The 13,896-nt window shown below is 51.3% G+C and overlaps 1 protein-coding gene across 2 annotated transcripts; it reads left to right on the top strand.

The window, feature by feature from the left end:
• Positions 1-733: 733 nt before the first annotated feature.
• Positions 734-12,758, top strand: CCDC134 (coiled-coil domain containing 134). 2 transcript variants are annotated; one of them, XM_054280086.1, is made up of 7 exons: positions 734-754; positions 10,084-10,201; positions 11,020-11,141; positions 11,348-11,432; positions 11,667-11,848; positions 12,099-12,170; positions 12,530-12,758. In XM_054280086.1, exons 1-7 carry the CDS (start codon positions 749-751, stop codon positions 12,653-12,655), a joined length of 711 nt encoding a protein of 236 aa, XP_054136061.1. In that variant the 5' UTR covers positions 734-748; the 3' UTR covers positions 12,656-12,758. The 2 variants fall into 2 exon arrangements, with proteins under 2 accessions (XP_054136061.1, XP_054136069.1); XM_054280094.1 differs by lacking the exon at positions 734-754 and adding an exon at positions 5,994-6,082.
• The last annotated feature ends 1,138 nt before the right edge of the window (positions 12,759-13,896 follow it).

The raw sequence follows: 13,896 nt of genomic DNA, 5'->3' as shown, positions 1-13,896 counted from the left end.
ACCCTGCTGCAGAATCAATGGGGCTGCCTGCTTGTTTTTTCTTCTGTCTGCATTTTCAACCTCTTACAGATATGTGATGAGGAGGAGGGAAAATGCTCTTGCTGCAGCACAGTGCAGTGAGAGAGAAGGTAAATCAAGCTATGCAGTACTCCCTGCTGCTCAACTGGGTAGCTGAAATTCTGTGTACTAATGACAATTTCTGTCTTCCCATCTCTTTCTCTGCAGGGATGCCACATCCATAGGGACAGATGTGGGAAATGTATAACAAATCCCAGTCCATTCCCCATGCCCCTGACAAGGTGCTTCTGGGGCTAGTGAGTGCATCAGCATACATTTAACTTGCTCAAGTGATGCTGGGCTCCAGGGGTAGTACATCAGTTTCCATTTAACACTTAAGCTGTGTTGGGCTCCTATCTTTTTCTTTGGAGGCTGTTACTTATTATTTTTAGTCTCAAAATAAGTAGTTGTAGCTCTGTCTGGCTCCTTGATGTGACAGATAATTTGCAGCACATTGCATTCCTTGAAGGAGATGAAAGGTGTTATTTTCCTGTGCTGCATACTCTTCTGATCCTGGCACTTTATGAATTTTCCTCTTGCAATAGCTGTTGACTGGTTTTTTTTGTTTTTTTGTTTTTTTTTTTTTGTTTTTTTTTCTTTCTCTTGGTATTCCAGAAAGACTTGCTGCTCTCTCAGGCGGTGGTTGCCTGCCTAGAAACCTTAGTGGAATACCTGTATGTGAAGAACCAGGATGTTGGTAAAGTCTTCATGTTCTTTCTTCTCCTGGTTCCCCTCCTGCAGTGATTTTGAGCTCTTTGTTCTTTATCCAGTAGCACTCTGGAGAAAATGTGTGATGAGTTTATGCCAAATAAGAAAAATTATTTGTGTGCCTAAAGTTAATATTGTGCTTTGTGGGATGAGATCACAGTGCCTGGCTCCCCTGCATGAACTTTGGCTCTGGACACCAAGATGCTTTCCAGAAGGCAAAAAGTAGTTCTCCAACCCTGTAAGAGGGAAAGGTTTGGGAATGGAAGGAGTATAGGAATAGTCTTTGACCTTCAGGCCAATTGTATCAAACCTTTAGACCATAAACATATGGGAGGGAGGGAGGGAGGGAGGATCTGAACATGGTGTATCCTACAAAAGAACAGTGTTGGTCATGGTTTGGCCCTGAAGGAAGGGAAGGAAAAACAGGATATTAGGCAGCCTTAGGGAATGGAAGATGGAAATTCTGGATTTCCAGGGGTGAATTCTGACCTTGGTTTCCAGAGTGCATGTCAGACCTAATGTGCACCATGTTTTCAGTATAACATAATATCACTGCATTGTACATTTGTACCATGTATATTTTTGGGGGGGAAAAATAGACCCTTCTGCTATTGTCAGCCTCCTGCTGTGAAGTTCAGGTGCTGGCTCTGTTCTTAAACCAGAAATTTCTCTGTACCCTGACCTGTTTACTTCGTTTGGTTAAACACCAATGGAGGAGGGAATGGAGTGAATGAACACCAGGCGAAAGGGGCACTGGTGGGAGAGAGGAAGTGGTTGGATAAAGATGTAATACTGCAGATGAATGACAGCCAGTCATTCCCCGGAAGAAAGGCAATTAAAAGGCTGAATTAAAAAACAAAAAATGTTATGGGGAGGCTTCGCTAATTTGGGATTAAACTAATGAAATGCTGCTGCAGCAACAGCTGAACCTGTCACTTTGGCTGCTGTGGTGCTGAAATTCAGAACAACAATAACAAGTCTCCTTATTTCAAGCAGCATGAGGGTCAAGCTTTATTTGGCTGAAAGATGCAAGAACATTGGACTCTGCCTCTAGGAGTTGACTCACTTGAGGCTTTCTAAAACCCTCTTTTGGTCCAGAGATATTTCCAAATGTGCAGAGCAGGCTCATGCACAGTGCTGGTACTTTCTCATTTACCCCAGATGAAAGATGTCCCCAAAATATTTGACATTATTTTTCAGTGTTGTTTTCCTATGGAAAATATTCTTGTAGTGGCAGTAGGGAGGTTATGTGACTGCCAGTGGAAAAGAGACCTTTTCTACACTCTGGTGAGTTGCTATAGTATAAAAAGTTTTATCAGTTGATTTATTTGTCCATCCCATGCTCCTAACCTGTACTAAATGCAACGTAATAACATTTTAATTTCAGCATTCAGTGAAAGACTTCATGCCATCATAGACTTATGGCCTTACCTAATACATGTTATGTTATCATGTTTGTTCTTTAGTGAGAGCATTTTCTCTACTGACTGCATTGCCACCATCAGCCTGGCTGATCCCCATAGTCCACTGTCTGATATAGATCCAGCCTCAGTTTGTCCAGCTTCTGTTATAGGGCTTTCTTCATTACCCAAAGGGTATTCTGCAGCTAAATAAAAACTGAGGTCAGGAGAGTTGTCCTCATATTGAAACTGGAGGGTATTATTTTTAAAACCCCAGGCTAAAGATATTCTCTCTCTGTTTTATGACATACACCCCAGGAGAAGGTTTTTCTTCCTGTACCAGCACAAAGATGGACAATATGTGTTTTCTGCTTTGAAAAGCTATTAAGCTTTTGTCCTCTTGACTGAACTCTTGCCCAGAGAGTGACCGATTAAAAAGCAAGTAAGAGCAGTGAAAAATAACCCTTTAGTGTTTCACAGCATGGGTTCTAGGAGAGAAAACTTGGGCTCAGTATTGAAGGCTGTCCTTAGCTGGGTTCAGCCTGTCACTTTAGCAGTTTTACTGCTGTCTTTGAGTGGCTTCTCCTTCTCTCCCAGCTCTGCACGTTGCTTCGCAGCCATGGCACCGATTCCTCCTCTTCACACTACTCAGTGGGGGCCAGAAGTCCTTTCTGCAGCCAGAAGTTCTCAGGCTGATGACTTTGGTGAGCAGCAGAAGGGTGGACTGTTCCCCATCTTTCCCAGTATGTTGGCACAATGCACCTAGGCTGGTCATTGGTAGTTAACTTGCTATGCAACACAGTCTCTGATACTGCTGTGGCTTTGCCCGGGACTGCATTCCTGCCCTCTATTAATAATGATACTTTCAAGTGAACTTCCACACCCTGCAGAAACTGACTGCTGTTAGTGAGCACCTCCCGTTCTTCTGGTGTTGGTAACATTTATTTATATCATCTGGTATCCCTGGGGAGGAGAGGAGAAACTTGCAGAGAACACGCAACTGCTGTTACCAGTCAGGGAGCAAGGTGGCTGCTTGGCATTGCAGCTTGTCTCCCGTCTCAGCCTTACAGACCTGACTTTTCAGGGCAGGGAGTTAGTGCCATATTCTACCCTGCTGTATGTGGGGTCTGTGGGCTAGAGGAGGAATGTGATCCTACCCAGCAGAAATACTGAAGATAAACCCCTCATGGCAGTAAATGAGAGGAAGGGGTTATTAAAGTGAACCTTCCCCCTCCAAATATAAATTGGGTCTCTGAGTATTTGCTGTTCTTATTTCAGTTTTAAAAGGTTACCTCATTTATTTTAGTTCCTTCCCAGCTTAAACCAAAATAAGTCTGGCTATAAATCAGAGCCCCATCAACATAGATATTTGCACTGGTTCCATTAGAAGTGGTATAAAAATCAGGCCTGTGGTTAAGGTGCTGCAGTAATGGTGCACAGAAGAGGTCTTTGCAAGTGATGAGTCACTGTTGCACTCTGTGGGTCTTCCACTATTTAATGTCTCTATTTTTTCCTTTGTTCAAGTTTGTGAGATATCAGAGCAGCAATATTATTTCTCAAAAAGAAATTAGCCAGATTATTCAGGAGGCAGCAGAAGCCAACATAGCAGAGCTGCCTGAGGCCACGTCTCATGCTCTTCACCTCTTCCTTTCTCAGGTAAGAGAGCAGTGACTGCTTAGGAAAATGAGAATGGAGTCCCTAGGTGTTTGCTTTGGCCTTTGAAGATCTCACTGGTCTGTGTGGAGATGAGGGAGGGAGTATGAAGGAACAAGCCCAACAGTTTTATGTTGGTCTGGAAATCATTCTTTTTTTCTGACCCCTCAGATTCAGAATAGTCATTACCAGGTGGAGCCAGAACAGTCAGAGGTCATTCAGACCTTGCTGGATCGTCTCTTGGGACAGAGGACCGTGTGTGTAAAGCATCAGGACATTGTGTATCCTTTGGTACTAATGTGTGTGGCAGGTGTAACAGAGGTAGAAAAGATACTTAATTTGCTGCTCCTTCTCTTGTTGCAGCTGAAGGCAAACAAAATTGAAAAACCCTGAGTGGTTTCTACAGTTGGCTAACTGTGGGATGAAAGACTTCATCATGTCCTAATCTGAGAAGACATTTCAGAAATGAGTGGACAATTGGGATTAAAGAAGGCTCTGTGTGCTGGGCTTGTATTCATCTATAAAGCAGAGGTGATCTGATGAAAGAGGGACAGGCTTGGGAGTCTCTGGCTTCAAAGCAGTAACAATCCCTGTATTGATTTCCCTGGAGGATGAGCAATGAGTTAATCTCTGTTTGCATGCCATCTAGTGCCAGGATGCCCATGAAGTAGTGGAAACCCAGATATGACTCAGGCACTTCCAAAACGCAGAGAGCATTTGGGAACCACTGAGTGGAATTAGCAGATTTTATTCTGTTTAGGCTTAGTCTGCCACTGTGAACTAAATCCTCTTCCCTGGAGATAGAGGCAGAGGCCACTCCCAGATGCCTTGTGGAGAAAGAGGGAACCTGACACAGTATTTGTTTGTTTCTCAAACTTTTTCTGCCTTCCTGTTTTCATCGTGCTGCATTGCCTCAGATGTGTAGCAGTGATGGAAGTGGACGTGGCAGTGATTTCCTGTGGGTGTGGGGACTTCCTTCACTGTGGGGCACTGTCATCAGCCATGGGTAGGGTACGTGGTGGGTGAGGTGTTTGTCCTGTCAGGAGTAGCTTGTCCTCATGCTTACCCCCAATGTGATGTTACTGCTCTGTTGTGGAACAATCAGAGGGCAAGTTGTCCTGGTGGAGGCCACTGGGCCCCACAAAGTACCTCTCCACTCCATTTCTCCATTTTGCTTCTCTGTACAGGGATGAAGGAATTTGGATGGGAGGTTTTGTTACATTGCTGAAGTTACTTTTCATTTCTGACTTTTTTATGTATTAAGAAACCTTCAAATCTTGGTGGTTAGGAAGGAAGGATCTTAGATGCGTTTGAAGTGAAGCAGGGGGCTATGTGAATAAGATTGTTACGGACACGAAAGACAAAATCCTCTGGTCAAAATGGAGCTTTGACTTTTCTTCAGGTTTACCTACACTGATGTTTCTCGCGTATGTTGGCAGTGAGGTTCCATGGGAGGGTTGGTTTAGTAATGAAAACCTCCTGTCAGTGATATGTCAAATGTGGGAATTCCCATAGCATGTATGCCTTTCTTTTGGTTTCCACTCATGCTGTCAATGACAGATGTCTGGGAAACGTGGCAGTGTCTCTCTCACACATTGGAGATTGAAATGAGAAGATACAGTGCACAGAGCAGAGGAACAAATCAAGAATCTAGGAGGAGACCCCATCCTGTCATTCCTTCCCAGTGAGTAGTAGGGAGAAGAAGGACAAAGGAAGTTACTTGTTACTCATTTTTAGAAAAAGGTTTGTTGAAATTAAAAAGTTCTGTTACTGAAACGGCTCAGTTTCCCCTTCTGTGCGGGATAAGGCTTGGTTGATGCCCTTCATGTATCAAAATACAGTCCTGCCTGGGGAAATGATGTCGTACAGGGGCGTTGTGGAAGAGGTACTCTGCTCACTCATCGTGGCTTATAGGGCTGCGGGATGGTCCCTTTGCTCTGGACTGGAAGGGGCGGTGGGGGCTCAGCCAGGATCCCGGGGGAAGCAGATACGTGTCCCATAGGGATGAGGAGACTTCTTCCAGGTCACGAGTGACCCCTGCGACTGCAGCCCCATTCCCGCTGTCCCGTTGCCGCCAGACCCTCCAAGTGCCCGCCGGTGCGTGGTCGGTGCCGGTGGCGGGGCGGGGCGGGGGCTCAGGAAGTGACACGGCGGGGCGGAGCGGCGGTGGCAGCGGCAGCAGCGGCAGCATGGCAGCGCGGCGGGCGTGAGCGTCGGCCTCGGCACCCGCACCCGGCAGCCGGCAGCCGGCACCCGGCCCGCAGGTGGGGACCGGCCGCGCCCCCCGGAGCCATCAGCTGGGAGGCCCAGCGGGGCAGGAGGGAATGGCGGGAGCAGCCCTGGGGCCGCTCCGGGGGACGGGGCGGAGGTGGCCGGAGCGCCCCGAGCGAGACCCGGCACGGGCCCGTCCTCCCGGGCAGCGGGGTGGCCGATGAGCGGGGCGGGCAGTGCGGCCCCGGGACACCTCTCGGGAGCCTGGGTTAAGGGACTGTGCCGGACGGGCTCTGCCTGCCATCGCCGCCCGCTCGCCCCGCGGCTCCCGGGAGCTGCCGTCCCCCGCGAGGGTTCGCGTCCTCCCGGGTGCCGCCTGCTGCGTCCCCTTGACACAGCTCCGGGTGGCTTTCCCGCAGCGCGGCCGGGTCGGTTCGGCTAGTCCCCTTTCCACCGTCCCCGTGTGATTGCCTTTACTTTCAGCGAAGCTTGCGGGGCAATCCGCATCTCCTGTGCCAGCGGCCGCCCGAGCCCCTCAGGGGGCTTCTTGAACCCCTCCGGCGCGAGGGTGGGCTGGAACCGACCCATTCCTGCTGGAAATCACAGCAGGGAATCGGGGCTGCCAAACCGTGCGGTACGCGAGCTTCTGGGCTGGGTGGCTGGGAGACTTTGGAGACGAGCAGGTGTAAATGGCCAGTACTGTTTCAACTGAAGCAGCTGGTCCTGTAAGCCCCATATAGATATGTCCTCCTAGAGGAGTCTGAGCAGAGGTGTTTCACTTCTGAAGCTTTTGGTTCACTTGTAACAAAAGATAAATCCTCATCTGGTTGTTGGAGGAGTGCCTCGGGATTGGGTTCACAGGGCTAGGAGTTTTCATCCCTTGTTTTGCCACAGCGTGCTCCTGGTGAAGGATGGTGCTCTTCCCCCTACATTTCAGTGCCTGCAGAGGGGAGGTGGGGGGGTCATGCAAAAGTTTCTCCAGGGAACCTAAGCATTGCAGCATGGCTCTGCCTTGCAAGCTCATTAAGTGAATAAATCTCAGGGATGCTTGCTTCAGATGGGGCTCCTGCAGGAAAATTTATAAAGTAATTGAAAACATTTTAATGGGAAGTACTAACCATCTATTACATGGCATCTGTTGTCATGTCTTTGGGAAAACACATCTAAATTAAGAGGTTGGTAGACAGTGAGACAGACTGGTGGGCTTGCTGCTGAAACAGCCAGCTGGCCAGGGCTGCAAGGCAATGTTGGCGGAAACTCCTTTCCATCTGTAGCATCAGGCCAGGCCCTGGCTCCCTGGACTGCTCTGGGAGCATCAGGCAGAGCTGTCTCTAGCAGAAATCAATTCAGGGAGGAGCAGGGAGGAAAGAGAGGAGCAGCTCTGCGGTGTTTGTGTTTCATCTCATCCCTCAGCGGGTGTGAAGACATGAGAGAGAGAGTTTGTGGGGAAAGCATGGAGGAACATCTGCAAGGAGCTTTGGCATCTCTGCCGTTACATAGTGTGGCCTGGAGAGGAAGGAATGTCCTCTGCTGTTAAAATGGGGTGAAATTGCCAGAGCAGTGGAAGGAAATTAATCTGGGGTGGTCCCACATGGCATCAGCAGCCCCAAGTTCCCTGTGGGTGAGAGAAACAACTGGGCCTGCTTCATTTTCCCCAGTGTGTTTCAGCCCTGATGGACAATGGCAAATAAATAGCTCTGATGTGAGAATGAGTGCCAGCAGACCAGATGAAAAAGTGATGGGCTTCCAGTATGGAGTGGTTCTCCAGTCCTCTACTCCTGACCTTGTCCCATGGGACAATCTTTAGGGCTGGTGTAGGAGGATCTGAATACATTTGAATTGCAAACATTGACCATCCCTACCCCAGCATCTGCTGTTGTGTCTCTGAAGAAGCCCATTACTGTTGTGAGCAGCCAGGCAGGCTGGTGGCCCTTGTGCTGCAGCAGCTGGCTGGTCAGCAGCTGCTTCAGCTGAGAGCTGTGCTTTGCTCTGCTCTGCCTGGAACAGGTTTTTTTGCAGCTCGTCTTCCCCTTTGTTGCACCTGTGGAATATCCTCCAGCCACCCAACTCCAGTGATGGAAATGGGGGATACTGCAGCCCCTATCCTAAGCAGGCATGCTGGGGCTGCCACAGGCAGCATGGCAGAGCTGTTGTGGGCAGCATTTCTGCTCTTTGTCTTCCAGCCTAGTCTGGAGGCCACTGGCTACCTCCAGTTTCTCTTTCCAGTTCTCCATGAGCATGGCAAATTGCCAGCCTAATCTTTATGTTGGTATGTATCATCCAAGGGGCAAACAGGAGCTTGGTCCCAGGGCAGTCACTCTTTGTGCTTTTGCATTGCTGCACTTCCTCCTCCCTGAGACCTTGGGAGGTGTTGAGCACCTGTGGGGCTCTGCAGAGGAGAGACCTGTGCCACCTCACTGAGCCAGGCCCTGGGTCCTGGGTCATTGTTTTTGGCAGGGTGAAGCAGTCTCTTGGAAGCAGACCAGGCTGTTAGGTCCAACAGAACATCTGTTTACCTGGGCTGGAGAATTTTCCTTACAGCCTTGGCTTGTTGGTGTGCTTTGTGGCATTCAGGATGGCTGGAATATGGCTTAAGCCTCACACCACAGTGGGAAGAGGGGACAGATCCCAAACCTGGCATGAGGATTTGTGCTGCTGTCCTGGCTCTACACCATGTCAGAAATATGGGGCACATTGCTGAGCCCACACGAGGGGCAGCCACGTCTTCTTCAATAATGCTGGTTGTATTTACTCTGGTCTGTTCCTTTCCAGGGGTGCAGCCTTTTACAAAGCACAACAGCAGAATATGGGTTTCTCATGTTTGTCTGACACTGCTCCCCTGCCTTTGCCAGGGGTGTGAAGATGCTTGGCTTGGCCTCAGCAGGAGGTACATGGTGGGACCTGCTGCTGATCCTTGCAGGGCTGGGAGAACTGCTGGTGCTGCCTGCTTTGCCTCTTTCATGGGCTTGGAGTTGAAGAAATTGTATTTGTTTAAAAAAAGAAAAGCAACAAGAAAAGAGCAAGAAGGGATTTGGTTTTGTTTCAGTGTTAGGGAATTACAGAGACAAGTTTAGCTGGGCAGGCAAACTTGGACTCAAGAGGGCAGTGGGTTATAGGGTGAGGTCAGCTCTGGTGGCTTTAGACATCTGCCTTTCCATCGGGAGCAGAGGTGGCTCAGATGATGCCTCTGAAGGAGCTGTTGCTTCTGTAATTGCCTGTGCTCAGCTCCACGGAAACCTTGTGCCTAAGGACAGACCACCCTGAGTTCTGCTGCCTGGGGACTGAGCTGTTGCTCAGTATAGACTAAGCAACAGCTCCAGGTATAGACTTTTCCAGGTATGGACTGCCCAAGAGGATCCTCATTTTCAAGGACCTTTTCCTCCAGCCATTGACGTTGTCTGAGGGACATTTGTGGTCAGGAGCAGCTCTGCCCAAGAGCATCCCTGCAAAGCCTCAGACACTGTCTGGGAAGAGACTTGTTTGGAGGGAGAGGGAAGCTACCACCAGGTAACCCAACTGTGGTTTTTTGGTGTGGTGGCACCCAGCTTGTAGTGAGGGAAAGGGTCCAGGTACCAATACCCCAAGTGGTGAGGGGAGGTCGCTGAGCTGGTTGCACTGGTACTTGAAGGAGAGATGGACTTCAACCCCTCAGTGATCCCGCTCTTTCTTCCAGACCTGCTGTTGTGGCTGTTGGGCTGCTCTGCCTCACAAACCCAGCAAAAACCTAGCTGTTATTTTTGGAAGAAGGGGTAGGACTTAAATTTTCTGTTGGGTCAGTGCTGGGTCAGATGCCTGGGGCTGGCAGTGCAGGCAGGTAAAGAGAAGAGGGAGACCAGGGCTTCACTTGCAGCAGGCTGGCTGCAGCATCACCATGTGCCTCTGCTCTGGCCACTGTATCCCTCAGACCCCTCATGGGGACAAGGGAGAGATGGGCAAGGACCCTGGTGCCTGGTGCCAAGGGCATTGTGCCACTGGTCCCAAGTGGCTTGTGTGACTTCTCCTTTTGGTAAGTCTCCTCAATGATCATTGGTTTTGTTGGTCTTTTCTCTTCCAGGCTGCAGTGGCCAACATGGATTTTCTCATCATCTGTCCCTTTCTGCTGGCCTTGCTGCTGTCCCAGGGCAGCTTCACAGACCTGGAGAAACAGAGAGTAGACTCTGGCTTGGAAATCTGTATCCTCTGCAGCCTGCCCCTCATGACCACATGTGCACTAATGGCTATGGAGGCTGGAGGGAGCACATGCACAGGGAAGGGGTCAGAGACCGTGGAAAGGGGCACAAGGAAGTGGAAAAGAGAGGATCCAGAAGCACTGGGAAGTTGCTGCTTTGTCCTTCTGTAGATGGGCTTGTGCCAAGCTCCTGGGTTTGCTAACCAAGTGCCTGGCTTGGTGCAGGAGCAGAAATGGCAGTGATGCCTGGTGTTCTTTCTGCTCCATTGTGCTGAGCGCTGAGCACATTTCCCAGTCTGCTCTTGGAAGTGGCATGGCCAGCCAGGAGGCAGAGCACGCCTGCACTTCTCAGTGCTTTGGGATCACCAACTGGGATGGTGGAAGAGGACTCCTGGGCTTGTGGCACTTGGTCTCCTCTGTGCCACAGGCACTTTTTGCTCATGAGGAGATGATGGGCTAATGCAAGCCCTTCTTAGCACACAGCAGCATCCCCTGGTGAACAGGCAAAGCATGAAAAGATGAATATGTGGAGACCCATGGGGAAGGTGGCAGTTCATGTTCTTCCTCTGTGTTCCTCCTCCATCCCATCAGTCAGGGCATGGATTGGCAAGTGGAGAGCTCCTCACAAGCTCTTAGCACTGTTAAGGGCCCTGCTGAGGTGTTTGGGCAAGGGGTTCACTGGAAATCTGTGTTCCATCCTGGCTCAGGTGCTGCCCCTCAAACACCTCATAGTGGAGCTGGGATGGTGCTAGGGGCCTGCTGGAGGAGGGAGAGCAGCATTGTGGTGGGAGAGTGTTGACAGTGCCCTTGACAGTGGTGCAGATAAGAAGCTGTTTGAGGTGAAGCGCAAGGACCAGATGAATGCTCTGAAGAACTTGATTGAGCTCAATGACATCAACCAGCAGTACAAAATCATTGACATCATGCTCAAGGGACTCTTCAAAGTAAGCCACAGTGCAGGCTGCACTCTGAGCCCACAGGGGTGGGCAGAAATGGGAAGGGTTGGGGGCTTCTGTGGAGTGTGTGGCAGGTGAGCCTTAGGACCTGAAGGGAGGATGCCATGGGGTTTCAAAGTGAGGCAGCTGTGGCAGCACCTCCAGGGTGCAGGGCAGGACTGGCAGGACAAAACACTAATCAAGGACTCTGGCAGGTGCTGGAGGACTCCCGTGCTGTGCTCATCGCTGCTGATGTGCCTCCTGATGGGCCCTTCCCTCAGGATGAGAAGATAAAGGATGGTAGGTCCTCTCTGGTTTTTACCCTCCTCCTTTTTCTTCTGTTCTGGTGCACCACAGACGTTCTTCCTGGGATCAGTGCTGGGGTAGGTGCAAAACCCCTGTGTATCCAGACCAGACCTGGGCTGCTCCCTGTCTGTTGGGGATGCCATTGCTGCCTCTCTGACCAGCTCATACTGGTGAGCCTACTGGTTTGCCCTCAGCCTGTGCTGATGGAGCTGGTGGCTGTCCCCACAGCATACTCCCACGTGGTGGAGAACACTGCCTTCTTCGGGGACGTGGTCCTGCGCTTCCCCAAGATTGTGCATCACTACTTCGACCGCAACTCCAACTGGAACAGCCTCATCCGCTGGGGCATCGGATTCTGCAACCTGACGGGTGTGTTCGAGCAGGGACCCCACTCCCAGGTCCTGCGGCTGGTATGGCTCCTCGTCCCCCCTGCCGTGACCACCCTCTGCTGCTGGGCTGGGGGAGCTGAGGGTTTGGGGGTAAAAGGAAGGGAGGGGCACTGCCCCCACCATGTCTGGGGGCTGTCCTTGAGCTGAGGGATGGGGGAAGCGCAGAGAGCATAGATGGGACTGGTGGGAGAGTAGGGGACCCCGGTCACACAGCTGGGTGATGCGAGTGGGAGGCACCACTCCCCAGTGAGGTCTCCCCTTTGCTCTGCAGATGGCTCAGGAGCTAGGAATCAGTGAGAAATCGCCTGATTACCGCAATCCCTTTAAAACGGACCAGTCAGAGGTAAGATGGCAACGCTGCCAGATTGTCTCATGGGCTTTCTCATCCGTGTCACAGCTCCAGGCAGCTGGCTGGGGAATGGAATGGCTGGCTTGTGGGAAGTTGCCAAATGCCCCTGTCACTGACTAAGCATGGCTGAAACACAAACACTGAATTCCCTGTCTGTGCTCTACTTTGGGCACCTGGTGCCCTCTCTTCCCTTCTGTGGCCACCTGCCTCGTAGTTGAGACTCTGTTTGTCACTTGCTGATCTGTGCTCAAAGCTCCCTGGACTGCGAGGCTTGTACATTGGCTTTGGAGGGGTTGTGCCTCTGGGAGGCTGTGGGTGCTGCCCAATGCTGACTCCTTTCTGTCAACCCCCAGTTTTTCCCCAGTGCTGACACCTTTCAGAAGGCGCTGCGGGATGAGGAGAAGAGGAGGAAGAAGGAAGAGAAGCGGAAGGAGATCCGCAAGGGCCCACGCATCTCCCGCTCACAGTCGGAGCTGTAGCAGGCTGGGACTTGTGCCTTGCAGTGGGGGTGGCACCACTGGGACACAGAGTGGCTTGCTCCCTTCTCGGCAGCTTTGGGCTGGTGCCTGGCCGTTCCCTTTCCATTTGTGCTGTGGGTTTTGTTTTGTTGCCTTTTGTTTTTGTTCAGTGGAGGTTGCGTGGTGGTGCTGGTAGGTTGGCCCAAAGGGGCTAAAGTGGGGTACCCCTTCCACGGAGGTAAAGCACAGACAGGACAGCACTGGGGCCATCTCCTGGTCAGGGTGTTGCTGCCTGTGGGGAAGTAGGGTGTGGGGGACACGCCTCTGGTGGAGCCCGGGGATCTCTCCTCACTGCAGCACACCCCACGCGGAAGGTGCCTCCTCCAACACCGGTGGGCTGGGGTGTGCGTCACACCAAACAGCCTCATGAGCAATGCTGCTTCTCTCAGTTTTGCTTTTCGTTCAGCTAAACGGGTGATCTCATTGGCACCCCCCACTGGGTTCTACCTGGTCTCTGCACAGCTGCTACCTCTGCCAGAGAGGATCTTCCCTTTTCCCGGCGGCTGTTCCACCGAGCAACGTGTGTTTCATTGTCCAGACATAGTTGAAAATGCCGATGGCAGCAGCTGTTCCTGGCTGATGGCATCTCGGGGCCACTGCAGGTCATTTCCTCAGAGAGGCAAATGCCTGGTGAATTTTTTGGACAGGAGGAATTTCGGTACTTGGCCTGTTTGCAGCCAGTGGTGCCTGTACTGCAAGCCATGCTGATGCTGAAGATGCTGGGGAACCAGCCTGAGCTGCTGAGAGCCTATCCTGCAGCCCATGCCCCATCCTTTCTCTTTGGGGCTCATGCTCTCTGAATGAGTCCCCGAAGCCCCTTGTCAGGGGACAGCCAGACAAGGGCATGTGGCAATAGCCGGGCCGAAGTAGGGAGGGAGCCAGCTTGAGGGGCTGCAACCTTCCACGGGCGTCTGGGCTGCCATGGGGGCAGTTGAGGGGCTGGCCCAGGACCCGGCACAGCCACGCTGTGATTCCTCACCTGTGCGATGGCTTTGCACCAGAGCGGGCTCTTGCAGAGGGGCTTTCCCCAAGGAGCCGGTGCTCTGCGTCGGGCTGGCAGCATCACAGCCTTTGAGGAAAGGGAAACGTCCCGGATTTTTTAACAGCAGAGCCAAGTCCCTCCAATGAGGAGAGGGGGTGGCAATGGGCGCATTTGGTTTTTCTTGAATAAAATTGACTTTATTATTTTTTTTTTAAGTAGA

Source organism: Melozone crissalis, unplaced genomic scaffold (genome assembly GCF_028551555.1).
Source record: "Melozone crissalis strain CALT ecotype California unplaced genomic scaffold, PUWL_Pcris_2 ptg000004l_1, whole genome shotgun sequence".
NCBI classification, from domain to species: Eukaryota; Metazoa; Chordata; class Aves; order Passeriformes; family Passerellidae; genus Melozone; species Melozone crissalis.
The sequence above is the reverse complement of the archived record's forward strand: the minus strand, read 5'-3'. Positions and strand labels throughout refer to the sequence as shown.

What these genes read in the sequence shown, in the direction of transcription:
- CCDC134 (XM_054280086.1), top strand. An exon ending in TGCTCAAGGGACTCTTCAAA is followed by an intron (nt 11,142 to 11,347) that starts GTAAGCCACAGT and finishes GGACTCTGGCAG; the next exon opens with GTGCTGGAGGACTCCCGTGC. An exon ending in GGATGAGAAGATAAAGGATG is followed by an intron (nt 11,433 to 11,666) that starts GTAGGTCCTCTC and finishes CTGTCCCCACAG; the next exon opens with CATACTCCCACGTGGTGGAG.